This window comes from Tasmannia lanceolata, unplaced genomic scaffold (assembly GCF_043159265.1).
Source record: "Tasmannia lanceolata isolate RefF3 unplaced genomic scaffold, GAP_Taslan_0.1 ptg000011l, whole genome shotgun sequence".
In the NCBI taxonomy this organism is placed as follows: Eukaryota; Viridiplantae; Streptophyta; class Magnoliopsida; order Canellales; family Winteraceae; genus Tasmannia; species Tasmannia lanceolata.
Window position 1 is genome coordinate 7231831 of NW_027518688.1, and position 27502 is coordinate 7259332.

Below are 27502 nucleotides of genomic sequence, written 5' to 3' on the forward strand. Positions count from 1 at the left end.
GGAGATTCTGAATTTTAATGGTTCATCTTTCTGAGAAATTGGCTCAACCACCATTGCATCTGAGGCTCTTCCAAGCTTAAGGTGCCTTCCTGGGGTATGATCTTTTTACGGAAGCTGGGCTTTCTGATGTTTCTACTTCTGAATTTTTCTGAGTTGATCTTCTTTGAAATGAGGCTGCTTGACTAGATTACCGAGCTCTTTCATACGATCGCAGGGAGCTGCCGAGGCCGGGCCTCCTTCACCAAGACAGTTGCATCGTTTGGACAGAAGAACGACGATTGACTCTTTCTAAAGAGAACACTTAGATGAAAGGCACTACTCAAAGGATTGAGCAGCCCTGAAGGAGTGAACATAGAATGACAACGATTGACTAACTACACTGATAGACACAGTACTGCTTCTGACTTAGTTAACGTTTTATTTGGTAAGTCTATCCTTTCAAGGAATATTTTTTTTCAATTGGTACACACTGAACTTTTTCCTTAAAACAGTAATGCCTCAAGGATTTAATTACGATCCCTAAGATTGCTTAGCTTCAATGCCCCCAGTTTTGAGGATGCCACTTGAATTTGCCTGAACTCCAGTTGATCTTCAGTCTTGATACCGGCTGTAGCCTTCTTATAATGATTCTCTTACCGTGACCAAGTCACATCTTCGGGGTTTTTAACTTGGCGGACCGTGTTAGCCTTAACTTTTGCCTGAACCGCCTTTCTAGGTTTTCGATTCAGCAGGCTATCCCCTTAGCTTTTGCCTAAGTAGTCCTTTCGGGTTTTCAACTTAGCAGGGGAATGATCTTAAATTTTGCCTAGACTGCCCTTTCAGGTTTTCAGTCTAGCAGATCTTCAAACTCCGCTCTTTTTATTATTCATCATTTTTTTTGTTACTTAATGTTTCTCGGGACCTAGATCATTAGTTCTGAACACCGGAAGGACTTTATAGGTAAGATAGGGCTTTTCAAAGAATGGCTTAAGGCTCAACAAAGATTTCGACTGAACCTGTGAACAGGTTGCCTACATATCCCAAGGTAGGAATCAGGTCGCATGTAGTTCAGGGTGAATGCCCGTAGTTTGAAGATAAATTGTTTGAAGGTTAATTGATTTTTTTTCTTTTCTTTCTGAAATGATTGACTTTTCTTCTTTTGGAACTTGTTCATCTCCTTTTTTTTGGAACGATTGAATTTCTTTTCTTTTTTGAATCGACCGAACTCGGTTTAACCGAGCTGCCTACGTACCCCAGTGTAGGGATCAGGTCTCGCGTAGTTCGGGGCGGATGCCCCTAGTTTGATGGGTTTTCAAGGAAATTTCATTCTGGCTCAAAGGGTTTGCAAACCGGTATTCTTTTGACGTTGGGTTCTGATTTTGGGATTTATTCGGCCAAAGGAGGCCTTTCGATGTTCAGATTGGGAATCGATCTAGGTTACTAGAGTCCCTCTGGTACTGATTATTTATTATTATTTGTTTTTCTTTTTTTTTTCACGGAGTTTGACGGCATTTCCAGGTAAGAGATAATGGATCTTCTTCTTTCAAGATTCTAATACGTGCTTTCGACTTTCATAGAGCGAAACTTGTTCTTTGACATCCTCCATCTATAGATTTGTAACTCTTGATATCTGATGATCACTTTTCCATGCTTGCTCTTGAACTTCTTATCTTGAATTTGTTGGCTTTATGTTATGAATTTGAGAACCAAGGTCATTAATTGGAAATATGAAAGTTGTTTCCACTCTATGCCCCTTGCATAGCATATGTCTCTCACTTTCTTCATTCTCTTGAGCTTTCGATCTCTGTCTTGCCCCTGGTATCGGTTGTAGCTTTTCTAGACAATCTTCTTATTCTTGAAATAAGTTTATCAATTCTTCACACTCTTCAGAGGGCAATTTACTTTTAATCGGGATTCACTGAATCAAAGTTTCAGTGCCAGTGCTTACCACTTCAATTTCATCTTTGAAAGGCTGGGATTGGTGCTCCTCCTCTTGTTCAAGTAATTGTTGTGACTCAAGTGGAGTTTCGCCAATTTTGTCCTCATTTGAGGAGGGAGTCTTACTTTAAGATCAGAAGCATACTTAAGAAACAGACACAAGTGAACTATTGGAACTGAAATTTTTATTTAAAGAAAAAGCTATTACATCTGACGACCTATCCTGAACATGCTCAGGATTCACAACTTTGAATAAAGAGAAAAGCAAAAGCTAACTTGCCTGGACTAGGCATTAACTTTGAACTGTAAAACCGGACTCAACAATTGTATTGACCATGATGACTGACTTCAACATAAAATAGTAAAAGATAAAACTTTAACTACCGCAACTGTCTAGCTTCGGAGGCTCGGCGAAGGCTGGTTCATATCAGGATAGCAGCTACTAGAACATCTTCAGTGTCTGTATCTTCTTCTTCTTCAAAAGGTTCCGACCCAGACGTTTCAAAGGTAGGTTCTAAGGCACAGATAAGAGTGAGAGGATCAAATTTTGGGTCCCCTATGGTTATAACACTGACAGCAGCAGCAGGGTTTGCATGACAAGGTAATGGGTTATCGGGTTTTGGCTCGAACACAAGATCTTTGTTGTCGAGCAACCTCTGGATCCTGAATTTTAGGGCAATGCAATTATTATTGAGATGGCCGGAATTTCTATGGTATTCGCAGTGTTGATCTGTTCGCCAATTTGCTGGTAAAGGATTAGGAAGAGCCCTAATGTCGGGCAGGATTATGCGACCTGAGGCTAGACACTCCTTGAGTATCTCAGATGGTGGAAGAGGGAGAGGGGTAAATTCTGTCTGGGCCTGTGGCCGAGGTGCGACAGCAGGTTGGGTATAATCCATCACCATGGGGTTCTGAGGTTTTGAAGGCTGAGGCTTGGAGCGGGAAAGGTTATAATTTTCAGCTGATGGAGACTTCCTGAAGTCTCTGGTATTCGGGTTACTTCGGTTGAATACACCTTGAGCCATAGCCTCCTCTATTTGGGTGCATGCCACGATAAAGTGTTTGAAGTCCGGATAATACTGCAACGACATGTGATACTGGAGCTGGGGGGAAATATTTTTCATGATTATCTGGACCTGCTCTTCCTCAGAAGGGCGTTCCATCATCTGAGCTGCTAGTCTTCTCCATCTCTTCACAAAAATTAGAAAAGATTCCCTCGAATCTTGCTTGGTCCTTTCCAAATCCTTTCTAGTAATTTCTGTCCCATCGTCATATTTGAACTGCCTGATGAATTGCTTACCGATGTCTTTCCATGTCCTATAACGAGTCTTGTCTAGGACCATGAACCACCTTCTAGCGACCTTGGTTAGGGAAACCGGGAACAATTGAGCCATTTGCTCAGGAGATAAGCCTTGAGGCTGACACATGATGGTAAACATCTGTAAATGGGTGATTGGACAACCCACACCATCATATTTGTCGAAATCTGGCATTTGAAAATTGGCAGGGAGACGGATTTCGGGAAACAGCGTAAGATCACTTGGATTGAAACCACCCTGGTCTTGAAACTGGATGTTTTGAACTTTCCTGGCAAGGCTTTCTAATTTCTCCATAACTGTCTTATCAACCACGGACTGAGAGGCCTATTGCGATCCTCGCTGTACTGCTCTTTTTCCAAATCTTCTTCGGCTTTATCGGGGATAGTGATGAATGCTGGCTGGGCAGGTGCTGCTGAAGTAGCTGCTTGGTGCATAGGCCCTTTATCCTTGGACAACGACGGTCCCAACTTCTCAGAAAGCTGAGCCTTGATAACTCGGTTCTCTTCTTTGAGTTCTTGAAGCTGCTGGAGAATCAAGGTAAGAGTATCGGTAATAGCAGCGGGTGGAAGACCATCTTGGTTGTCTGCCATTGGTGAGGATGAGGACGGGAAAGAAGGTGATGCTGGGGTTCTCAGAGAAGGTGGCGAGGATACAGATTTCCTCTCCAATCGTGAAGAGATCCGAACCCAAGGAGTAGTGGGGTTAGCTATGGTGTTTATTGCCCTGAAATATTTGAAAGACATATTTTAAAATCAGAAAGAAGTAGACAATGATGCACGCATAGACCAAGACAATGAGGGAGAAAGATGAACTTTATTGATCAATCATTAAAGCTTGAGTACAGGGTTCATTCTTTCGAAGATAAACGGATAAGATTAAACATGGAACTAAGCATTCTTTTTAGACTTCTTCTTCAGACGACAATCTTCCTCAGCTGACTCTTTTAAAGGTTTGATGATTCTGACATCCCAAGCAGATGAAACGGCTTTGACAATCTTGGGCTTTAGATCCTCAGGCGGATAAAAATGACGAAGGGGAGGCACAATAGATTGCTCCCTTCCATACTAACGCAGGATCCTGGCAGGAACATAAAAGGAAGTCTTTTCGAGGCCGAGAAGGCGAACATAGTTAGCTTCTCCAGTGTTGAAGACAGCTTCTTGGATTCCAGGAATTTGCCAATAAATTTGATCTTGTTGGCGAGAATTTAACCATTCAACCCAATCGCTCTTATGATCGAAGGAAACATCATGACGCCATTCGCTGAAGGTGTATAACGTATGATCGAAATGCACAGGAGCTGTGATTTTTAGCTTGTGGCACAACCACACCTGAAGTAAAGCAGGACATCCTGAGAAAGAATCAACGAAGGAGCGAACATAAGAGCCTGAACCTGAGCTGGCACGAAGACGAGCCAAATCATCCAATCCATTGAAGGTTTCTGCAAGCATAGTAGGAATTGGATTGGCGCCACGATCCATTAGATCAACGAGGTCTAGAAGAACAGCTGACGCAAAGCGAGAAGGCTGGACAGTGAGGAACCTAGCAAAGGAGCAGAATCTCAAAGCACGCCGTCGGGCTTTTTGAATATCAACAGCACCAATGTGTCCAATAGGAGGGTAAATGTCAATCAGATGTTGCATGGACACTTCTTGGCCTTTCATGAAAGAGTTCATGGATTCATCTGGATTATTCATTAAGCGAAGGAACAAAGGACGATAATCTGGAACACAGGATGGCTTCCCTAGAGGGCCATCCACAGGATATTCCAACAAGGCACACCATTCTTCAAAGGTGGGACACATTTCTTGGTTGCCAAAACGGAAGACATAATGATCGGGATCCCAACACTCTGATGCGGCATAGAGTAATCCCCAATCGAGCTTAATGGTTGCCACGTAGCCGAAGAGATTTCTCTCTTGCTCACTTATAGCATAGATGTGAGATTCTCTTAATGTACCACGGATCCAATCAAGAATTATACGAGTAGACATGGTGCCTGTAAGCCAAGAAAAATGATACGAGGATGATCAAGATTACATGAACACGAGATTGGGATAAGTTCCTGCCAGTTTAGAGAAAGTATGAATACATGATCGAATCACATGATAGAAGAATGAAAGGCATACGATCAAAGATTAGATGAGATAGCATAGGATTGCTTTCAACGGATAGATCATGAATGACTAATCCTATGAAATCTTTGGAAATGATGGGATTTATATCCTAACCCCAAAGGAAAAGTTTTTAATCTTCGCACATTTTAACAGTGTTACCTGAAGGCATCAACCCTAATCCTAATCTAACGGAGTGGAGAGAGGATATCAACTCATGACTTTGTTTGTGTACCTAAGGACCGACCGTGGCCATCGGAAGATGGACCACGGCCTAATCTAGACACAAATGGGTAGGATATCCTAAGCTAGGCTCACACATGTGATGCTCATGTGTTCGTATTCTACATGCATGTGTGGGTTAATCTAGGGGTAAGGCCAAGAGTTCCCTTAGCGCGAATCCATGTTCGATATACTGTACCAGTGTCCGGCGTATCAGTACGTGAACAAGAGATCCGTTTACGCACCATAAAGGTGCTAGGCTAAGGGTGGAATGCTTCTCTAGCACAGAGGCACCAGGTGATGAAATCCCAGTCAACCATGCTAGATAACACTCCGGGTTCCTAAAATAGGATGTGTGTGCATGTGAGATGCAAGGGTTTAGATGCAAGTGATGTAAGTGTGTGCAATAAGTTTGCGCAATCTATGATGCCTTCAGGTTTTGTTAGATTAAATTTGAGTAAAATGTGATGAGAAAATAAAACATACAAACTAATCTAACAAGTATATAAGATAGAGTTTTCATGAGCCAATTAAAATCAATTCAAATGAGTTATCCTTTGGAATTGTAATGAAGTTAGGTGGTCCCCAGCAGAGTCGCCAAACTGTGGGACCCGATCCCGCGAGAGGGGGTGGGGCGCGAGCCGCCATGCTTTCTCTTGGTCTCTCGTACCCACGCGATTGGCGTGTGCATTTTATGATTGATTTTAATTCATCTTTTATGTGAACTTGGGATCACTAAGGCAATCTGAATTCCACACAAAAGAGACTGACAGAGTCGCCACCTAGATGTGGGATCTAGGACCTATAATTAACCAGAAATCTAGACTCGCTACCTGGTTACAAGAATGGAAGGTATGGGGAGTTATCCACCACATGCACCATTCCTGCCCGATAATCGGTCTTCAATTCCAAAAGCTAACTCTTTTAAATTTATTTTAAATGGCTCATTCAACTCTTTGTTAGTGTGCGAACTATGTGACATGCATCCTAAAATCTAATTTCAATATGAATCCTAAATGTGTATCTTGATTTCTTAATTTGTCTGGATTCAATCTAAGTGAAAGTTCTCCTAAAATTCTAATTTCAAGGAAATCCTACATATTTTAATTAAGAATTCATAATAAAATAAATATACAAAGCCCCACATTTGTTGTGGAGCCGACTCGCGGTTGGTATGCCATCAGACATCCAAGCTGCCTACGTACCCAAGCCTCACTGGGATCAGAGTCGACGTAGTTCGGTGCACCTAAGCTAAGCTACTTATGCCTAACTCAACTAAGACACCGACCTAGACGGGATTGACTATTTCAACAGTTTTAGGAGAAGTTATTTAATTCAAGTTGAGGATTTTATTATCTTAGGATTTCATCTAAGAAGCTATATGACTCTTATCTAAATGCAAGTTGTTCCTTAGACTAATGCAGGTTAGCCTACATCCTAGTTTACTAGGCTTGTCCTAGGGAAAGATTGGGTGACTAGTGTAACTAGACCTAGGGCACGGTTGCTATCCATAGCAAGCGTACGTGATGAGGCTGGACTCCTAACTCTAGGACTCCTAAAACCTAAGACTCCCTAAAACTTAGGACAAGACACGACACCAGTATTCCTAAATTGGGCTCTAAGGGTTCTTATGACAGAAACCGTAATCCAACGGTTCCGAAAGACACGAGATGAATCGATTTCAGTTCTTGAAGTTAATTAATTTCAGATTTTAAGGATTTTCGGTTTCTGGACATTTAAGGAATATCAATGGTTCTAGGGTTCACCAATTTCGGCCCAGAATAGCATCCAAGGAAGGGAATCGTGCGCTCTTTCCTTGTGCAATTTAATACTTAGGTTATAGCATCTTATTGCCTGGCATATCTCTGGATTTCCGTGGACAGTAACCTCGGAGCCAACAACATGCTGTAGCTTAAATATTCAAATTGTCAAAGATCGGTTGCAATTGAGATACGATTATGGATGCACTGGCCATTTTTACAGGGAAATCTAATGATCCTAAGATTTCTGTTTCAATGGATTAAGGAGTTAATATGTGACAGAATTTTTAGGTTCTTTAGAACCTTTGTGATGATTTTTAATTAATTTCGGATTTACAAGTGAAATTATTTTAAACGAATTCGAAATCCGTTGAAACTTCTACAGCAGTAAGATATGATGAGATGTAGCTTACTGGAAGATTTCTACAGATTTTTACATTAATCTCATATTTAATTTTGATTTAACAATTAATTGACCAGATTGCAAAAATAACACAGAAACTACTAGAAATAGAAATCTAAATTCAATGAAATTTTTACAGTAGTAAGATATAAGTAAAAGAAGCATGTTGTGAGATTTTCATGAATTTTAGAAACTATTTACTATCAATTTCGGATTTTTTAATTTTCAGACCAGATTATGAATTAACACTACATCCCATATGAAACAAGATCTAAATCACTTGAAAATTTTACAGAAACTAGAAATATGGAATATAAGACTACCGTAAAAATTGTGAGAATTTTATCTGTGATCTGATGTCTGTAAAAATTCTTCCAAAATCTGATAATTTTCAAAGAAAGCATAAAATAATATACCAAACAAAATCCAAAAATTCTCAAAAATTCATGGTAGAATGTATCAGTATCATTTATTTTTCCACGAAATTTCATTAATTTTGGAATCCGTTTAGTATATAATTTATTTTTCTTCTTCAAAAGGATATTTTTGAAGAGTTTTCTATTTTTAAAACACAATTTTCGAGAAAATTACGACTCCGGAAAACGTCCTTTAATCTTGTTCTGATGTGATGAACACAAGAAAAATTTAAAATTCCAAAAAATAGATCATCCTGAGGTGGCTATTTTTTCGAATTTCGTAATTTCTCAGCCATTATTTTAAATAAAATTCCACTCTTCACTCAAATTTTCGAAAACCTTTGATCCAATGTCCGATCCGATCCGATGGTTACTTTACTCTACTTAGATAGATCAGTGCATTAAATTTCGGGACGAATCGGAATTAAAACACTCACGCAGATCATGATTTTAAGCACACACATTTAATAGTCAATTAAATTCAATTTAATGTTAAAAATCATGCAAAAATACATAAAAAATACCGAATAATCCTGAAAAAATCCGAGAATAGTGCACCTACCTGTGATAGTGTTCCTCGGTGAATCCAAAAGCCGAAGAACCCGAAAAATCCCGTCGACGCCGTGATCCGACCCGCTTTCTTCTCTCTTTTTTTTTCTTTTGTTTGTTTTTTTTTTTTACTGCTGATGGGAGAATAATAGATAGAGAATGATAGATAGGCAGAGAGAGAAAGAGAGGCAATCGAGAGGGAATGAGAGAAACAAAGAGGGTGTGAGAGTGATAGAGAGTGAGAGAGACAGAGAGAGAATGAGAGAAACAGAGAGGGATTAACGACGGGAGAGACACCTAACAGAGAGTGTTGCGGAGAGCTTGAGAGAGGGAGTAGTGTGGAGAGCTTGTGAGAGAGAGAGAGAGAGAGAGAGAGAGAGAGAGAGTACGAGAGAAAAAAACAAAGTATAAGATACTCTATTTTTTTCTTTAACGTTTTTTTTTTTTGTTTTGGTTTTTCTTGATTTGGCTTCAATTTTTTTGTTGGGTTGTGTAGGGTGAGATTGATGAGAGCTTGAAAGATGGAGATGAGAGACGAGAGCTTAGAGTGAGATCAAGAGGACTGTTGAGGTGGGAGATAAAGATGCTGAGAGGGAGTTGAGAGAGAGCTCACTGGCTGTTTCAGAGAGGGGAGAGATGAGGTCTAGCAGTTGAGAGAGAGAGAGCTCGCTGTTTGAGAGAGGGGAGAGATGAGGTCTAGCAGCCGAGAGAGAGCGAGCTCGCTGTTTGAGAGAGGGGAGAGATGAGGTCTAGCCGCTGAGAGAGAGCGAGCTCGCTGTTTGAGAGAGGGGAGAGATGAGGTCTAGTTGCCGAGAGAGAGCGAGCTCGCTGTTTGAGAGAGAGAGGAGAGATGAGGTCTAGCCCGGTGGAAGAGGCTCGGAGAGGTTGGCTTTCAAGAGCAGAAAACCCCAGCCACCCATTTTTTTCTTCGGTCCCTCTTTTTTCTCTTCCCCTCCACCCTATTGCTGTGTTTCCTCCTTTTTTTCTAAACATGGGCTGTCCCAAAAATCCTTCGAGAGATCCATCTTGCCATTCTTAACATTATTGCCATCTAATAGGGGAGAAGAATTAAGAATTGATTTTCCAATACAAGAAGGCTGCCGAATACTATTTCTAATATGGGCCAAGAATTTCCAAAATTAAATACATATGGAATAGAGAGTTAACAATCATGACTTATTAACAAAAATGGCTTTTAAAAAAAATCTCTTACGTGAAGTACTTTCTAATATAGAGGGATGAACCAATGGAAATGTGGTCTACATTGTAAGTTGATCTCCACCATCCATTTTGCATGCCACGATGTAGATTAGTTGCGCTCCCAACTCATTGGTGTAAAATGATCTGGATCGTCCATTTAATAAGCCACATTGAATGAAACAATGAGAGGCCCCACTTAAATTTGGTCGAACATGTCTCTCTTCCAAAATTGCGATTTTAAACATTAGTGGGCCCACTTTTTCTCCCACGCACGCCCATTCCAGTTTACATACCCATCTCAGTTAGATGATCAAAACCGTTAGATTGGTGGGTCACAGCATGAGAATCCATGAGCTCAACACTCTCATTTAATAAAAACAATGCGGGGTCCAAATTTTCCCTTGCTCGGATTTTTGTGAATAACCCTTCTCAATACTTAGCGAAAAGAAAAATGCAGAACATTGCGGAGAAGATCAGAAAGATTGAGAAAACACAAGAGGCAGACACGGGATTGGGAACCACTGAAAAACGGATAGCGAAACACTGACTTCTTTGCTGATTAAAGCGGAGCAAAATGGGGGTGTCTACAGATGCGCATCCTTGTTTTCCAATGTCCATAGTTGGACCCATCAAAGAAAGGAGGTCTAGTTGTGGAATGGCCTTCCGGAAGTCCGGTTCCATTTATGTTTGCCATTTCACAATTAGAAAGTTGCCAATGATCTTATGATCTTTCCCTTGTTAAAATTTTTTTAAAAAATTACCAAAGATTTTAAGAAAAGAAAATCTTTTAAGAGCCAAGGCTCTGATACCAAGTGAAATTCCAAGGGTAGGCCCGAGTTCTACTCTAATGGCAACTTATGAGGAGGGAAAATTTAGGTTACTAACAAGTTTTAAGCTTTTGAAAATTCTAACCCAAATTTGAAGATTAAGAGATCAAAGATGAAAATTAAGCACACAAGTTAAATCCTAAGTGCAATGCAAATGTAAAGCAAGAGATAAAAGAGAGTGCACCCAAGATTTAAAGTGGTTCGGTTCTCAAAACGCGAGGCCTACTCCACTCCACCAATCAAACCCGTTGATGGCTTCACTATTTGATCTTCTTAACTTCGGCGAAGATCGGTTCCGATTACAATTCCAATTGCCTTTAACCTTGGTGGCAATCCTCACCACGGAGAGTGGGCTCCGCTTCTCTGAACACTCGCCCGAATACAATCGTCTTAAGAAAGAAAGAAAGAACAAAAAATCCCTCACAAGGGTTTACAAGGTTTGTAGAAGATGTACAAATTTGAGCCTAATGATCCAAATCCTAATTCTAGAGGATGAGAGGCATAAACAAGCTTGATTCACTCTTAGGATATTCCAATAGGTTTTTAGAGTGTTAGGATTGATAATTGAGAAGTTTAGAATACCCATATATATAGAAAAACCCAAATATGACCATTTAGGGGCATAGTCGTAATTATGGCAAAGTTCCCCAACAGATATATTTTTTCCCGTTATAGTGGTCTCGGAGTTCCGTGAATTGAAACAGAAGTTAGAAAAATGTTACTGGGCCATTTCTCGGAGCACCGAAGAATCTCTCGGAGCTCCGAGAATTCTCTCAGAGTTCCGAGAAGCCTATTTCCAGCAGATTTTCAATTCTCTTTTTGGGCTTCCAACTCTACACCAAGTTGGGATTGTTATGAGGGTTCCAAAGTCTTGGAACACCACAAGGACAATCTCTTTAAACATTTAGGGGTGTGTTATTTACTTTATTTATGCCTCTAAACACCTAAACTAGGATTGGATCTTTACATTCTAAAACGACTTCGATCTTCAATTGTGATGCTTCAAGTCTTCATGCGTCTTGGATCTCCGATGTCTTGGCCTTCCGAATGTGGTCCAATGAGAGTTTTTTTGGCCTTAATCCAAGCAATCTTGTCTTAATACAATCATGATCTACAATTTAGACATTCAAACACATTAGTGATATAAAATCACTTGTGTATTGGAATCATCAAAAGAAGATGGGAATGCCAAGGTGGGAACCATTGGGCTTACACAGGCTCTTTACGAGGAGAATTTCTTTGATGAGTCCAGATTAGGGGACATTAAAGATAGGTATTGTATTTCCCAAAGGTTCAGGCTGAGTGCTGCGATAGAGGGAGTTAGGGCTTGCAACGACAGCACCGACATCTGTATATACGATGAATCGCTAAGAGCCGGGGTCAGGTTCCCTTTGCATCCGTTCTTCGTCGCAGTCCTTCGATATTATGGCCTGGCTCCGGCTCAAGTCGTACCGAACTCATGGAGGACGCTGGTCGGGTTCATATACCTCGTCCAGGGCCGGCTCCAAAGGAGCTTGTCCCTACCGCTGTTTCGGATGTGTGCGCACCTGAAGAGGCACAAGGATGGGGGTTGGATTTATATTAGCCAACGCCCCGAGGTAAAAATGATTACTGGCATTCCATCCTCCATACACCTATGGAAGAACAGATTTTTCTATATTGAGGACGGCGAGCCCACTGAGCCCTGGGCGGTTCCTTTGAAGTGGGACACCCCGGACACACTTGCGCTGAGCCGCAAACCGCTCTTAGAGGGCGAGGATTTGCGAACGTTCGCCCTAGTCTGTGATGAGTTACATCGGGAGGGCGTGATCCACTATGTGGACTTCTTTAGAGAAGAGGTTCTGGTCGGGCTCGGCATCAGTACTGCGACCCCGACACGTATGTGACGAGTCTTGATTTTATGTCCTCTTTTCTCTTCTTTGTCCCTGACCGGTTTTTGTTTCTGCTGTTGGATTTCAGAAATGCAGACGCAATCAAAGCTGGAGAAGGTGAGGCAAGGGGCCTTCGGCAGGGGCCAAGGTCAGCAGGGCCAGAAGAGGAAAGCCCCCGAGATTTCAAGTCCCACGCCAACTAAGGACGCACCGCTCCCCAAGGGCAAGCCCATTGTGAAGTTGGTCGGCTCCTATGGCCGGGGAGCGGGGAGCTCTAAGTCGGGGGACGCAGCTATCAGAGCCTGTCCCACCCCCGCGAGGTCCGGGGACAACGTCTTCCGGCCTAACTGGGCCGTTCAGAAGAGCGACACCGGCCTGGGTGATAGCCGGGTGGCCATGGAGATTGTCACAAAAGGCCTACTGAACCAGGATCAGCTCCGGGTTTTGAACGAGCCTCTCGATGTGGCTGATGAGGCCATTTTCTCCTCCCTTTATTAGATCGGATTGTATTATAATGACTTCCGCGAGAAGAGTCGGAAGTTCTCTGCCGCTATCACTAAGTCCGAGGAGGAGAACGGCAAACTGGTGCAGGAGGCAGCCGAGCTCCATAGGTCCATCGGGGAGAGGGACGTGGAGATAAGGCGGCTCAAGGCTGAGATGGCCGCCCAGAAGCAGAAGGCCACCGAAGCCCTCAACGCACAGAGGGAAAGAGCCTGGGAGAGACAGATAGCGGCCGTCGAAGAGGCTGTGCAGAAGAAAGAGGACGAGCTCATTAGTTTGTCCACTGAATCCTACAAACTGGGATTAATGGACTGCCTCGAGCAGGTCAAGGGATCCAACCCGGCTGTCGTTCTGACGGGCCTTATCCTTCCTGATCCGCTAGTGGCCGGAGACGACAAGCAGGGCACCATCTTACCAGCAGAGGTCCCGGGGGCAGATCCCCCACGGGATGGTGGTCATGGGGTGTCTTGAGCTCTCCATTTCCCCTTCTTGGGCATGGCTTCTTGATTCTTTTTGTAATGGCCCTTGGAGGCCCTACTTTTTGTAATGGCCCTTCGAGGCCCACTTTTTCATGAATAGAAGTTACATTTTGCTGTCCACTGTCTCCACTCATGTCTGCCTCTGGCTAATACTGATTAACTCAACACTGTGGGCCAAATAATACTTGTAAAACAGTTTGTTTCCGAGCAGAACGGCACTCCGGGCAGGCATTCAAGCTTTTATTGACCTGGGTCTCTGTAGAGACGAACCGGGGTGAACTAAGCAGCTATCACCTAAGTTTTAGTGAACTGGGTTTCCGAGTAGGTTTGGTTTTCTGTCCGGGCCCGTTCCCGACCAGGAGTGCGCTCTCGGTCTTTGTGGAGACGAGCCGAGGCGAACCAAGCAACGAGTACCCAAGTTTTAGTGAACTGGGTTTCCGAGTAGGTTTGGTTTTTCTGTCCGGGCCCGTTCCTGACCAGGAGTGCGCTCCCGGTCTTTGTGGAGACGAGCCGAGGCGAACTAAGCAACGAGTACCCAAGTTTTAGTAAACTGGGTTTCCGAGTAGGTTTGGTTTTTCTGTCCGGGCCCGTTCCTGACCAGGAGTGCGCTCCCGGTCTTTGTGGAGACGAGCCGAGGCGAACCAAGCAACGAGTACCCAAGTTTTAGTGAACTGGGTTTCCGAGTAGGTTTGGTTTTTCTGTCCGGGCCCGTTCCTTACCAGGAGTACGCTCCCAGTCTTTGTGGAGACGAGCCGAGGCGAACCAAGCAACGAGTACCCAAGTTTTAGTGAACTGGGTTTCCGAGTAGGAGCGCTAGGAGATTTGCAAAGAGTCCTTTTTATCATTCACATTCAAACATTTTTTTTTTACGACGTCTCACTTTCACGCCGGGCGGCTAGCTACTGATATTATTTTCGGAGGTTCCTTGAATTCCAGGCCTGGGGTAGTTGGTGCTCCCCGAGCGTCTCTAGTCTGTAACTGCCCGGGCGAATTATCTCTTTCACTCGGTACGGCCCCTCCCAGGTCGGGGAGAGTTTGCTTACCTTCTTTGGTTAGGAGATAGCAGCCTTTCTCAGGACTAGGTCTCCTGCTCGGAATTCTCTTGGGCGTATCTTCAGGTCGTGATAGCGGGACACTTTCTGTTTGTAGGCCGCGACTCTGATTCGGGATTCTTCTCGGGCTTCCTCTAGCAAGTCGAGGTTTGCGCGGAGCCCATCTCCATTGGTCAGCTCATTGAAGTTGGTGACTCTGGGAGACGGGACGCCAACATCGATGGGTATTACGGCCTCGGTTCCAATAGATAAGTTGAATGGCGATTCCCCTGTAGCGGTTCGCGGGGTGGTACGATACGCCCAGAGGACGTGATAAAGTTCGTTTGCCCATCGACCTGCTTTCTCGTCCAGCCTCTTTTTGATCCCCTGGAGTAGGATTCTGTTCGTTACTTCAGTTTGCCCATTCGTCTGAGGGTGTGCCACTGAAGTGAATCTCTGTTCGATCTTCAAGTCAGAGTAGAATTTTTGAAAGTTCCGGCAGTCGAACTGCCTACCGTTGTCTGTTATCAAGACGCGGGGAATACCGAATCTACAAACGACTGACTTCCAGAAGAAGGTCTGCACGTTTTGTTCTGTGATCTTGGCCAGAGGTTCAGCCTCCACCCATTTGGTAAAATAGGCAATGGCTACCACGACGAACTCACGTCTCCGGGAGGCAGGCGGGAAGGGGCCTAAGATGTCCATCCCCCATACTGTGAAAGGGAGTGGGCTGATGATCTGGGCCATTGACACAGCAGCTTGATGGATGGTGGGAGAGAACTTTTGGCATCTCTCGCACCTTTTGACCAGGTCCAGAGCGTCTTGTCTCAAGGTTGGCCACTACAGGCCTCTTAGTAGTACTTTGATGGCCAAGGCCTTGCGCCCCAGGTGCTCTCCGCATATTCCTTCATGAGTCTCTTGCAGAGTGTATGCGGCGTTGCTTGGCCGGAGGCATTTTAGGTATGGAATGGTGTACGACCTTTTGTATAGACTTTCACCATCTAAGGAAAATCGGGCTGCTCTCTGTATCACTTTGCGGGCTTCCTTCTTTGCTTCGGGAAGTTTCCCACTAAGCAGGTAATCAATGATCTCGTCCATCCAGCACGGCTTGTACTCGACCTGCATCACTTCGACAACCTCATTTTTTATACTGGATTTCTTCAGAAATTCCATACATATACTCCCAAGGGTGGTGTAACCGAATGCTGCCAGCTTAGACAGCACATCCACTTTTGTATTCTCCGTTCTAGGGATTCTGATGACCTCGAAGTTTTTGAACTTGCCGGCCAACTGGAGCACCTTGGAGAGGTACTTGATCATGCGTTCGTCACGCACCTCATAGACTCCTTGGATTTGGTTTGCGACCAGCTGGAAGTCGCAATACGCCTTCAGCCTTTGGGCGCTGGTCTGGACTGCTAGGTTCATTCCGGCGATGAGAGCCTCGTATTCTGCCTCATTGTTGGACGCACAGAATCCGAACCTCAGCGCATAATCCAGAACAAAGTTATCGGGTCCAGTGAGAACCAAACCGGCTCCACAACCAACCTTGTTTGAAGATCGGTCCACATATACTTCCCAGAGCGGTTCATTGGACGATGGATTTTGTTCTGCCGGTACAGGGATGTTTTCCGTTCTCACGGTTCAGTCTCAGCTTCTGTCTGTTCCCCAGTTATAGTTGTGTTCTCTACAAACGGGGTTTGGGCAACTTCGGATTCGATGCTTTGCTGGTGGATGGTGCACTCGGCCACGAAATCTGCCAGCACTTGAGCTTTTATCGCCGGCCTAGGTAGGTACTGGATATCGAATTCGCTCAGCTCTACGGCCCATTTCACAAGTCGCCCTGAAGAGTCTGGCCTATGGAGAACTTGTCTGAGCGGCTGATCAGTCAGGACCTTTATTGTGTGGGCTTGAAAATACGGCCTCAGCTTTCTGGCCTCCATGATCAGGGCGTATGCCAATTTCTCAACCCGTTGGTACCTGATTTCAGCGTCGTGTAGGACCTTGTTGACACAGTAGATCGGTTTCTGTTGGTTGTGCTCTTCTCGGATCAGTGCAGCTGCCAGTGCCAGGGGGCTTACGGATAAGTACAAGAGCAGCTCTTCCCCCGGCTCCGGCTTTGTCAACAGCGGTGGAGAAGACAGATACTGCTTCAACTCTTAGAATGCGACTTGGCACTCCTCTGTCCATGGTGCTGTCTTGATTCCTTTGACGGTGTTGAAGAAGGGTAGCCATCTCTCTGCAGACTTTGAGATAAAGGGCCCCAGTGCGGTCACCATCCCGGTTAACCGTTGCACTTCTCTGATGGTCTTTGGTGGGGTGAGCTCCACCACCGCTTTGATCTTTTCCGGATTGGCTTCGATCCCTCTCCGGCTTACCATGAATCCCAGAAATTTTCCCGAACTGACACCAAAAGTGCACTTGGTGGGGTTGAGCTTCATGTTATGCTCCCTGAGGACTTGGAATGTGAAATAAACAAGAGGGGGGGTGAATTGATTTTAAACACTAAATTATCCCTTTTGAAAATTTAAGTAGTGAACCTAGTTTGAATTTTCTTCTTTAGATTAGATTTTTGGTTAGTGCAAGTAAGATTAAAAATAAAAGAAATACCAAACTAAAAACAAGAATGAAGGTGCAAGAAAAAGGAAAGAGCACACCGATATATAGTGGTTCGGGCAAAGCCCTACTCCACTCTTCTTAAGATCGTCCTTAAGGTTTTCCACTATTGGAAACCTCCACGATGCCCGGCTCCTAGGCGATTACACTTCCAAGGGATATTAAATAAGGATGCCCTTACACCTTTACACATACTCTCCTTCTTCACCGAGTTCTAAGCGATACTCCCTAGGGTATTAAGGTAGGATACCCTAGCCACCTTTACAAGAAATGGAAGTTGAATAGCTTGGCTTCTCTTGAAAGCTTGATGCACTTTGTAGTCCCTTGATTGCTCTTGAATAATGGTTGCAAGTGAAAGCCCTAAATCCCAACTCAATAGATTTGCAAGTTGCAAGTCAAGTTTGGGAAGAAAAACAAAATCTTAAGCTCAAATGGGTTGCAAGTATTCTTGAATGCTTAAGGAGGTTTTTCAAATGTTCAAGAGAGAGGAAATAATCCTCTTGATGTTGTATATATAGTCCCTCATCAAAATATGACCGTTTGGGGGTGTGGATATCAAAAATCAAAAATTAATTCAAATCCCAACGGCTATATTTTGGTCTGTCGCGAGGTTCTCGGAGTTCCGAGAACCATTCTCGGAGCTCCGAGAAATTCTCGGAGTTCCGACAAATATTCTCGGAGTTCCGAGAGAACGGCCAGAAGATGAGAATTTCTACTGGACCATTTTTCGGAGTTCCGAGAAAATGGCCAAAAGCTACTAGACCATTTCTTGGAGTTCCGAGCTCAGAGCTCCGAGAAAAATCTCAGAGTTCCGAAAGCCTAAAAATCAGCAGATTTTGAGATTTTATTGCTTATTTGATTTTGGGCTTTTGGAACTCAACTCCTATGATAATTTTGGAATGTTTATGAGGGTCCCAACAAGTTGGTCCACCACATAACCATTCACTAATCCATTTTAAGTTCTTAAGTGTGTTTGAAAAACTCTTTTAAAACACTTTGCCTTGACTTGAAAATCTAAAGAGAAAAGGATATACAATGATACCTATGTAACTTTCAACTTCTATTTAGTCTTGGTCTTCAATTGATCTTCCCTCGTTTGTATGCTTGCTTAAGAGATGATATGAGCTCCACTTAGCTCCTTTGAACCTTGTGTAGGTACGTCTTCAAGCATGACCATGTAGTGTGTTGGTTTCTTCAAATGATCAATCCTATTTTAAACACAACACTTCAAGGCAAATTGATTAGTATTAAATAACACAATCAATTATGTTTAGAATCATCAAAACAAGATAGGAGAGTAGACCCTTGGGCTTACAATCTCCCCCTTTTTTATGATGACAAACAAAATTTATTATGAGGTGTGTAGAGTGACATAGTAGGCAATTGAATGTTGGAACTCCCCCTCAATATATGCACACAGATAAATGATAACAATTAAAAGTATATGGTGCATATAGTCAATTGAATAGATAATCAATTTCAAACTTCTCCCCCTTTTGTCATCGACAGAAAGGGTGAACTAAAATGTACAGCAATTTAGGAGTAAATGAAGATTGAGTTAGGTACTCCCCCTAAATTAATGCTTATGGTATAAAAAAATATTTAACCAAGTAATGCACATATACCTGTTCATGATCGAGAGGTTGACATAAGTCAAATTGTTAGGTATTTTTAATTAAAGTGAAGGTACCTCTCCAACTTAGAAAACTAAGAAGGCTAAGAGTACCAATTAAGTGATTTTTAAGATTAATATTTGACATCTCATTCATGCAGATACTACCAAACAAAGATGATATATATAAATACTATATAGATAAGCTGGTGAAAGGCACAAAGTATTTATTTGGCAATTTCTTTGACTTGATCCGCACTCCAAATGTTTAAGGCACTTCGGATATAGCAAATTCTATCATCACTTAGGGGTTTTGTAAAGATATCCGTCAATTGATCCTCAATGTTGATATATTTTAAGCAAATATCCCCTTTTTGTGAGTGATCTCTGATGAAGTAGTGCCTAATCTCAATATGTTTTGTTCTAGAGTGTTGTATGGGGTTCTTTGTCAAACTTATAGCACTAGTATTGTCACATTGGATGAGAATATTTTCCATTTTAATTGCATAGTCCATCAATATGCTTTTCATCCATAGGACTTGTGCACAGCAAGCTCCAGCTGCCACATATTCTGCTTCTGTTGTGGACAGAGTTACTGAATTTTGTTTCTTGCTAAACCATGAAACAAGTGATTTTCCCAAGAATTGACAAGTCCCACTAGTGCTTTTCCTATCCACTCTACATCCAGCAAAGTCTGCATCTGAATATCCAATGAGAGTGAAGGCAGATGATCTTTCATACCACAGTCCCAGACTTTGGGTTCCTCTTAAGTACTTGAAGATCTTCTTGACTGCCGATAGGTGAGACTCTTTTGGATCTGATTGAAATTGAGCACAGAGACAGACAGTAAACATAATGTCTGGTCTGCTGGCTGTCAAATAGAGTAAGCTACCTATCATACCCCTATACATCTTTTGATCTATAGATTTGTCAAATTCATCCTTTTCTAGCTTAGCAGTTGTACCCATGGGACTTCTTGATGTCTTACTGCTATCCATGCCATACTTCTTTAGTAACTCCTTTGTATATTTTTCTTGATTTATAAATATTCCATTTTGGTATTGTTTAATTTGGAGTCTTAAGAAGTAGGTTAACTCACCCATCATGCTCATTTCAAATTCATTTTTCATTAGAGTTGCAAATTCATCACACATTTTTTGATTAGTTGAGCCACAGATGGTGTCATCTACATAGATTTGTACAAGGAGGATATCTTGATTTTCTCTTTTGATAAATAAAGTTTTATCCACCTTTCCCATCTCAAATCCTTTTTCCACCAGGAAAGTGCAAAGCCTCTCATACCAAGCTCTAGGAGCTTGCTTTAATCCATATAAAGCTTTATCAAGCCTGAAGACATGATTTGGATGTTTGAAGTCTTCAAAACCTGGAGGTTGCTCAACATACACTTCCCCTTGGATATAGCCATTTAGGAAGGCACTTTTGACATCCATTTGATAGAGTTTAAATCCTTTGTGAGATGCATATGCCAAGAGTATCCTAATGGCTTCCATACGGGCAACAGGAGCAAATGTCTCATCATAGTCTATTCCCTCCTCCTGATTGTACCCTTGGGCTACAAGCCTAGCTTTATTTCTAGTGATAATTCCATTGTCATCCAATTTGTTTCTATACACCCATCTCGTGCCAATGACTGGATGATCACTAGGTCTAGGCACTAGCCTCCACACCTTGTTCCTTTCGAATTAACTTAACCCTTCTTGCATAGCCATCAACTAATATTCATCATTTTCGGCTTCCTTAATGGACTTAGGCTCTAATTCGGATAGGAACGCCAAGTTATTGCTCACACTACGATAGTATGATCTAGTTCTTACCGGTGATGTGGCATCACCTAAGATTTGGGATTCAGGATGATCTACCAATATTCTCCTATCCCTAGGCAATGAGTCATCATCTACATTTTCTACTTCCTCACTAGGCAATGTATTACTTGTAGATGCATGGGAAGGAACATTTGTCTTAGGTAATAGATGTTCAATAGGTTCATCCTCATCATGTGGCATTTCTTGAGGTGTTGGCTCTCTCTCATCAAATGTCACATGCATGGATTCTTCTACAACTAGAGTTCTTCTATTAAATACTATATATGCCTTGCTATGTGAAGAATACCCTAAGAATATGCCATCATCCGACTTTTTATCAAATTTGTGTAAATTATCTTTAATGTTCAAGATGAAGCATTTACAACCAAACACTCTAAAATAGCTTATATTTGGTTCCAAGTTTTTCCAAAGCTCATAAGGTGTTTTCTTAGAAATTGGCCTTATATATACCCTATTTATGATATAGCAAGCGGTGCTAACCGCCTCTGCCCAAAAGTATCTAGGGAGATCATTTTCATGCAACATAGTTCTAGCCATTTCTTGGAAGGTTCGGTTCTTTCTTTCTACAACCCCATTTTGTTGAGGTGTCATAGGTGCCGAAAAATTGTGTTTGATGCCATGTGCATTACAGTAAGTGTCAAAATGTACATTTTCAAATTCCGTTCCATGGTCACTTCTAATGTAAGATATGGCAATACCTTTTTCATTTTGTATTTGATTACACAATTTAAGAAAATTTTCATAGGTTTCATCTTTATGTGCTAAAAATATGACCCATGTAAATCGTGAGTAGTCATCCACGATGATAAACACGTACCTCTTTCCACCTAAGCTACTTGTCTTCATTGGTCCAAAAAGGTCCATATGAAGTAGTTGCAAGGGGTAGGTGGTTGAAATCATATTTTTAGGGGCAAATGAGCTTTTTAATTGTTTTCCTAATTGACAAGTTCTACAAATATGATCTTTGGTGTATTTGAACTTAGGCAATCCTCTAACAATTTCTTTTGAGGAGAGGGTCGAAATGAGATCCATTTCGGCATGACCCAACCTCCTATGCCACAACCAAGAATCTTCACTAATGGCATTAAGACAAGTCACATTTTGGAGTCTAAGATCATCTAGTCCAATAGTGTAAATGTTATTGTCTCTAGAACCTATGAATTTCACTTCTCCATTTATCTTATTTTTAACAATGCATTTGTCGGGGTTGAAGACTACTTCAAAACCATTATCACATAATTGACTAATGCTAATAAGATTATGGGATAAGCCATCAACATAAAGCACATCATGTATGGGAGAGGTAGAGTTACCTATGGTGCCTTCTCCTTTGACTTTTCCTTTCTTGTCATCTCCAAAGGTAACATCTCCACCATCCTTGAGTGATAGGGATGCAAATTGAGTGAGGTCTCCGGTCATATGTCTAGAGCATCCACTATCAAGGTACCATGTGTTCTTCTTGTTATGGCTTTTAAGGCATACCTACATATGAATAGGCAAGTGAGATCCTTTAGGTACCCAAATCTTCCTAATCTTGCTATGTTCATTTATTTTCACTTTAGAGTTCAATTTGATTTTATCTTGTTTAGCATGCATGCAAACAACTTTATAATGACCTTCTAAACCACAATAAAAGCAAGTTTTGGTATTACTAGAAGAAGCATTTACAAGTTTGTTTTTATAGTTGGATATTGTAGTATTCCATTTGTGTCCAAGTCCACTTTTATCATGTGGCATTCTTTGAATGTTAACAAGCCTATCCAATTTCAATGAATTATGTTCAAATTTTTCAAATAGTTTCTTTAGTTCATCATATTCAAAAGATAGTTTACTATTTTCATGCTTTAGCTTGTTGTTTTCAATAGAAAGTTCTTGACGATTTTAATTTAAGATTTTGATAGAAGCATTTAAATCATGAATTTCAACTTTGTATTTTTCATTTTCATCCTCTAAAAATTCATGGTCTTTCTTTAACCAACCAAATTCTTTTGTCATGTTAGAGAGAGAATTTTCAAGTGATGCATTTTTATCAAATTCAATCTCAAGTTCATCATGTACATTTTGCAAGGAATCTAAAACTTCTTTTAAAACAATGACATTATTTAAAGTATTTACTTCTTGATTGTCGTTTGTTGAGGCCATGAAGCAAACGTTTCTTGCAATCAAGCAATCTTCTCCATCGTTTTGTTCGCCTTCACTTTCAATTTCCTCATCCCATGTGGCGGTCATTCCTTTCTTGCCTTTTCTTCTCTTGAAACGGTTGTTTGAAGAAGGTTCATTGTTGAGTGGACAATCCGGGCGAATGTGTCCAAGCTTCTTGCATCCATAGCATCGGGGTTGAGACGATCCATCACCGAGCTCTTCTTTCTTCTTGAATGGAGGATTGGTCCTTCTATTTTTCATGCCTCCCATGTTCCTTTGCAAGAATTTGATCCTTCTTGTTACGAGGGCAACTTCATCTTCCATGTCTTCCTTTGCATCTTCATTGTCACCTACATTAGAAGCAAAAGCAACTCCTTTTCCTTTTTCAATTTTAGTTTCAATATCGGGTGCTTTTGTTTTGAAAATTATTTCATGGGTTATCAAGGACCCTATTAGTTCATCTAGGTTTAATGTATTCATGTCCTTGGCTTCGGTGATTGCTGAGGTTTTGGATTCCCATGACAAAGGTAGGGATCTAAGGATTTTGGTCACTAAATCTCTATTTGAAAATTGCTTTCCAAGTCCCCTTAATCCATTTACAAGGTTCGTGAATCTAGTGTACATGTCGGCAATAGTTTCTTCGGGTGTCATTTGAAAGAGTTCATATTGCCTAAATAAGTGATTCATTTTAGATTCTTTGACTTGGTTGGTTCCCTCATGGGTGACTTCTAAGGTGTCCCAAATTTCCTTAGCTGAATTCAAATTTGACACTCTATTGAATTCTCCGGGAGACAAAGCACAAATTAGGGAATTCATGGCTTTGGCGTTGTAGTTTGAGGCTTGTTGTTCGGCTTCGGTCCAATCATTTAGATTTCTAGTGGGTAATATATATTCATTATTAATTGCTCTCCACATTTGGTAATCTTGGGTTAAAAAGATTTTCATTTTGGTTTTCCAAAATCCATAGTTTGTTCCATCAAAGTAGGGTGGCCTAGTGTTTGAGTAACCTTCATGGTGTTGAGGATGGTTTGCCAATTTTTAGAATCTTTACTCTAGACCGGTTAGGGTTTTAAAAATTAGAGACGAGGCTCTGATACCAATTGAAATAAACAAGAGGGGGGGTGAATTGATTTTAAACACTAAATTATCCCTTTTGAAAATTTAAATAGTGAACCTAGTTTGAATTTTCTTCTTTAGATTAGATTTTTGGTTAGTGCAAAGATTAAAAATAAAAGAAATACCAAACCAAAAACAAGAATGAAGGAGCAAGAAAAAGGAAAGAACACACCGATATATAGTGGTTCGGGCAAAGCCCTCCTCCACTCTTCTTAAGATCGTCCTTAAGGTTTTTCACTATTGGAGACCTCCACGATGCCCGGCTCCTAGGCGATTACACTTCCAAGGGATATTAAATAAGGATGCCCTTACACCTTTACACCGACTCTCCTTCTTCGCCGAGTTCTAAGCGATGCTCCCTAGGGTATTAAGGTAGGATGCCCTAGCCACCTTTACAAGAAATGGAAGTTGAATAGCTTGGCTTCTCTTGAAAGCTTGATGCACTTTGTAGTCCCTTGATTGCTCTTGAATAATGGTTGCAAGTGAAAGCCCTAAATCCCAACTCAATAGATTTGCAAGTTGCAAGGCAAGTTTGGGAAGAAAAATAAAATCTTAAGCTCAAATGGGTTGCAAGTATTCTTGAATGCTTAAGGAGGTTTTTCAAATGTTCAAGAGAGAGGAAATAATCCTCTTGATGTTGTATATATAGTCCCTCATCAAAATATGACCGTTTGGGGGTGTGGATATCAAAAATCAAAAATTAATTCAAATACCAATGGCTATATTTTGGTCTGTCGCGAGGTTCTCGGAGTTCCGAGAACCATTCTCGGAGCTCCGAGAAATTCTCGGAGTTTCGAGAGAACGGCCAGAAGATGAGAATTTCTACTGGACCATTTCTCGGAGTTTCCAGAAGCCTAAAAATCAGCAGATTTTGAGATTTTATTGCTTATCTGATTTTGGGCTTTTGGAACTCAACTCCTATGATAATTTTGGAATGTTTATGAGGGTCCCAACATGTTGGTCCACCACATAACCATTCACTAATCCATTTTAAGTTCTTAAGTGTGTTTGAAAAACTCTTTTAAAACACTTTGCCTTGACTTGAAAATCTAAAGAGAAAAGGATGTACAATGATACCTATGTAACCTTCAACTTCTCTTTAGTCTTGGTCTTCAATTGATCTTCCATCGTTTGTATGCTTGCTTGAGAGATGATGTGAGCTCCACTTAGCTCCTTTGAACCTTGTGTTGGTACGTCTTCAAGCATGACCATGTAGTGTGTTGGTTTCTTCAAATGATCAATCATATCTTAAACACAACACTTCAAGGCAAATTGATTAGTATTCAATAACACAATCAATTATGTTTAGAATCATCAAAACAAGATAGGAGAGTAGACCCTTGGGCTTACAGAATGTCTCTTTCAGATCGAAGACGTGATCTTGCACGCTTTGGCTTTTGACCAACATGTCGTCTACATAAACTTCCATGTTGCGGCCAATCTGTTCCTTGAAGAGCTTGTTCACGACCCTCGGTATGTGGCCCCGGCATTCTTTAGGCCGAAAGGCATGACACGATAACAGTACGTTCCCTGATCTGTTATGAAGGAAGTCTTCGGTATGTCTGATTCATACATCCTGATCTGGTTGTACCCGGAGAAGGCGTCCATGAAGCTCAGCAGTTCATGACCTGCGGTGGCATCTATCAGCTGGTCGATTTTTGAGAGCGAGTAGCTATCCTTGGGACAAGCTTTGTTCAGGTCGGTAAAATCAACACAGGTCCTCCACTTCCCATTGGCTTTCTTTACCAAGACCGCGTTCGCCAGCCAGTCCGGATATTGAATTTATCGAATGAAGTCAGCTCTCAAGAGCCTCTCCACTTCTTCCTTGATCGCCTGCCGCCTTTTCAGGGCAAAATGTCTTCTTTTTTGTTTCACCGGCCTGCAGGTTGGATCAACACCGAGTCTGTGCGTGCTGACCTCCGGGTCTATGCCGGGCATGTCTGCGGGAGCCCATGCAAAGACGTCTGCATTGTCTTGAAGAAACTGGGTGAGGCTCTGCCAGGTGCTACTGCCTAGAGAGGAGCCGATTTGAATGACCTTCTCACTATCGCCTTCGCACAGAGGGATGGAGATGAGGTCTTCGGCGGGCTGATTCACCTGGGCTTCATCTCTCAGATCAAGCAGCTCAATCGGCAGTGACTCTGAGGCGTTCTTGCCTTTGAGTGCCATAGCATAGCACTCCCTGGACTGTGGTTGATCTCCTCTAACTTCACCCACGCCGTTCGGCGTTATAAACTTCATTTTCTGGTGATACGCTGAGGCGGCGGCGCGGATGAGGTTCTGTCCAGGTCATCCTAAGATAGCGTTGTAGACCGAGGTGGCCCTCACTATCAGGAAGTTGACCATCGCGAAGGCTTGACAGGCCAGCTCCCCGACGAGGACTGGGAGCTCAATATGTCCTTCTACTTTCACGATCTCCCCCGAGAAACCGAACAAGTCGGAGTTTGCTGGCCTCAAGCGGTCGTCTCCTATCATCATTTTCTCAAAAGCATGATAGTACAGGATATCGGCCGAACTCCCATTGTCAACAAGGATTTTCTTCAACTCCCAGTTCGCGACGAGCATGGTCAGGACCAGTGCGTCGTCGTGAGGTAGTATCAAGTTGTCGAGATCCGCATCTGAAAAGGAGATTTCGTTCACCGTCTTCATCTTTTTGATGCATGTGTGCACGGCATTGACTCGGCATGCGTAGGCTTTTCGAGCAGCAGATGATGTGCCCCCGGCTGCCGGCCCACCCATAATTGTGTTGATGAACCCCTTGGGCTGGGATCGGTGTATCTCCGGCCGTGGACTCGATGTTGAGGGGGATTGATTTCGAGCAGGGGGCGGCTGCGACTGCCGAGGGCTCTGGCCCTGGAGACTCTTCTCCCTGCACTCTCTTCTGTGGCCGTCATTTTTGACATATTTTTTCAAGTATCCCCAACCAATCAGCAGCTCGATTTCTTCCTTGAGCTGCCAACACTCGTCTGTGTCGTGCCCGTGGTCCCTGTGGAACCTACAATAGTTCGACTTGTCCCTCTTGTTTCCCTTGGAGATCATCCTGGTCGGCCACCTTATGAATTCCTCTCCTTTGATCGCGGCCAGTATGTGTCTTCGGGAGGTGTTGAGAGGGGTAAAGTTTTCCTCCCTCCTCTGGGGAGATCTTTCTCTTCTGGGGGCCTTCTCATCCCTACGCTGCTTGGAAGGGTTCTTTTCTTCAGAGGTTCTCCTCCGGTTTGAGTCTAAGGCCGCCAGAGTCTCCTCAACGGCTATGAACTCCTCGCCTCCAGCCATCAGATCCGCCAGTGAGCGCGGGTTCTGGCGAGCCATTGATCGGCGGAAATCATTGGATTTGGCCCCTGCGAGAAGTGCGTTCATGGTGGCTGAAGGATCCAAATTTGGAACTTGGAGAGCCTCTCTGTTGAAACGGCTGACGAATGTTTTCAGAGGTTCATTATCCTCCTACCGCAAGGCCATCAAGGATGTTGTTGTTTTCCTTGGCCTCCGGCTGCTCATAAAATGGCGGACCAGGTCGTCCCCAAAGTCCTCAAAGTTGCTAATGGAGTTCGGCTTGATCCTCGAGTACCAGT

General features: G+C 42.5%; 1 protein-coding gene across 1 annotated transcript; it reads right to left on the reverse strand.

The window, feature by feature from the left end:
* Window positions 1-15446: 15446 nt before the first annotated feature.
* On the reverse strand, window positions 15447-16031 carry LOC143885837 (uncharacterized). Its single transcript, XM_077389889.1, has one exon. The coding sequence runs from the start codon at window positions 16029-16031 to the stop codon at window positions 15447-15449; it is 585 nt and encodes a 194-aa protein (XP_077246004.1).
* Window positions 16032-27502: the final 11471 nt, after the last annotated feature.

Coding starts and splice junctions, on each gene's coding strand:
- LOC143885837 (XM_077389889.1), bottom strand. CDS start 16,031: ATGAACCTAGCAGTCCAGACCAGCGCCCAAAGGCTGAAGGCGTATTGC.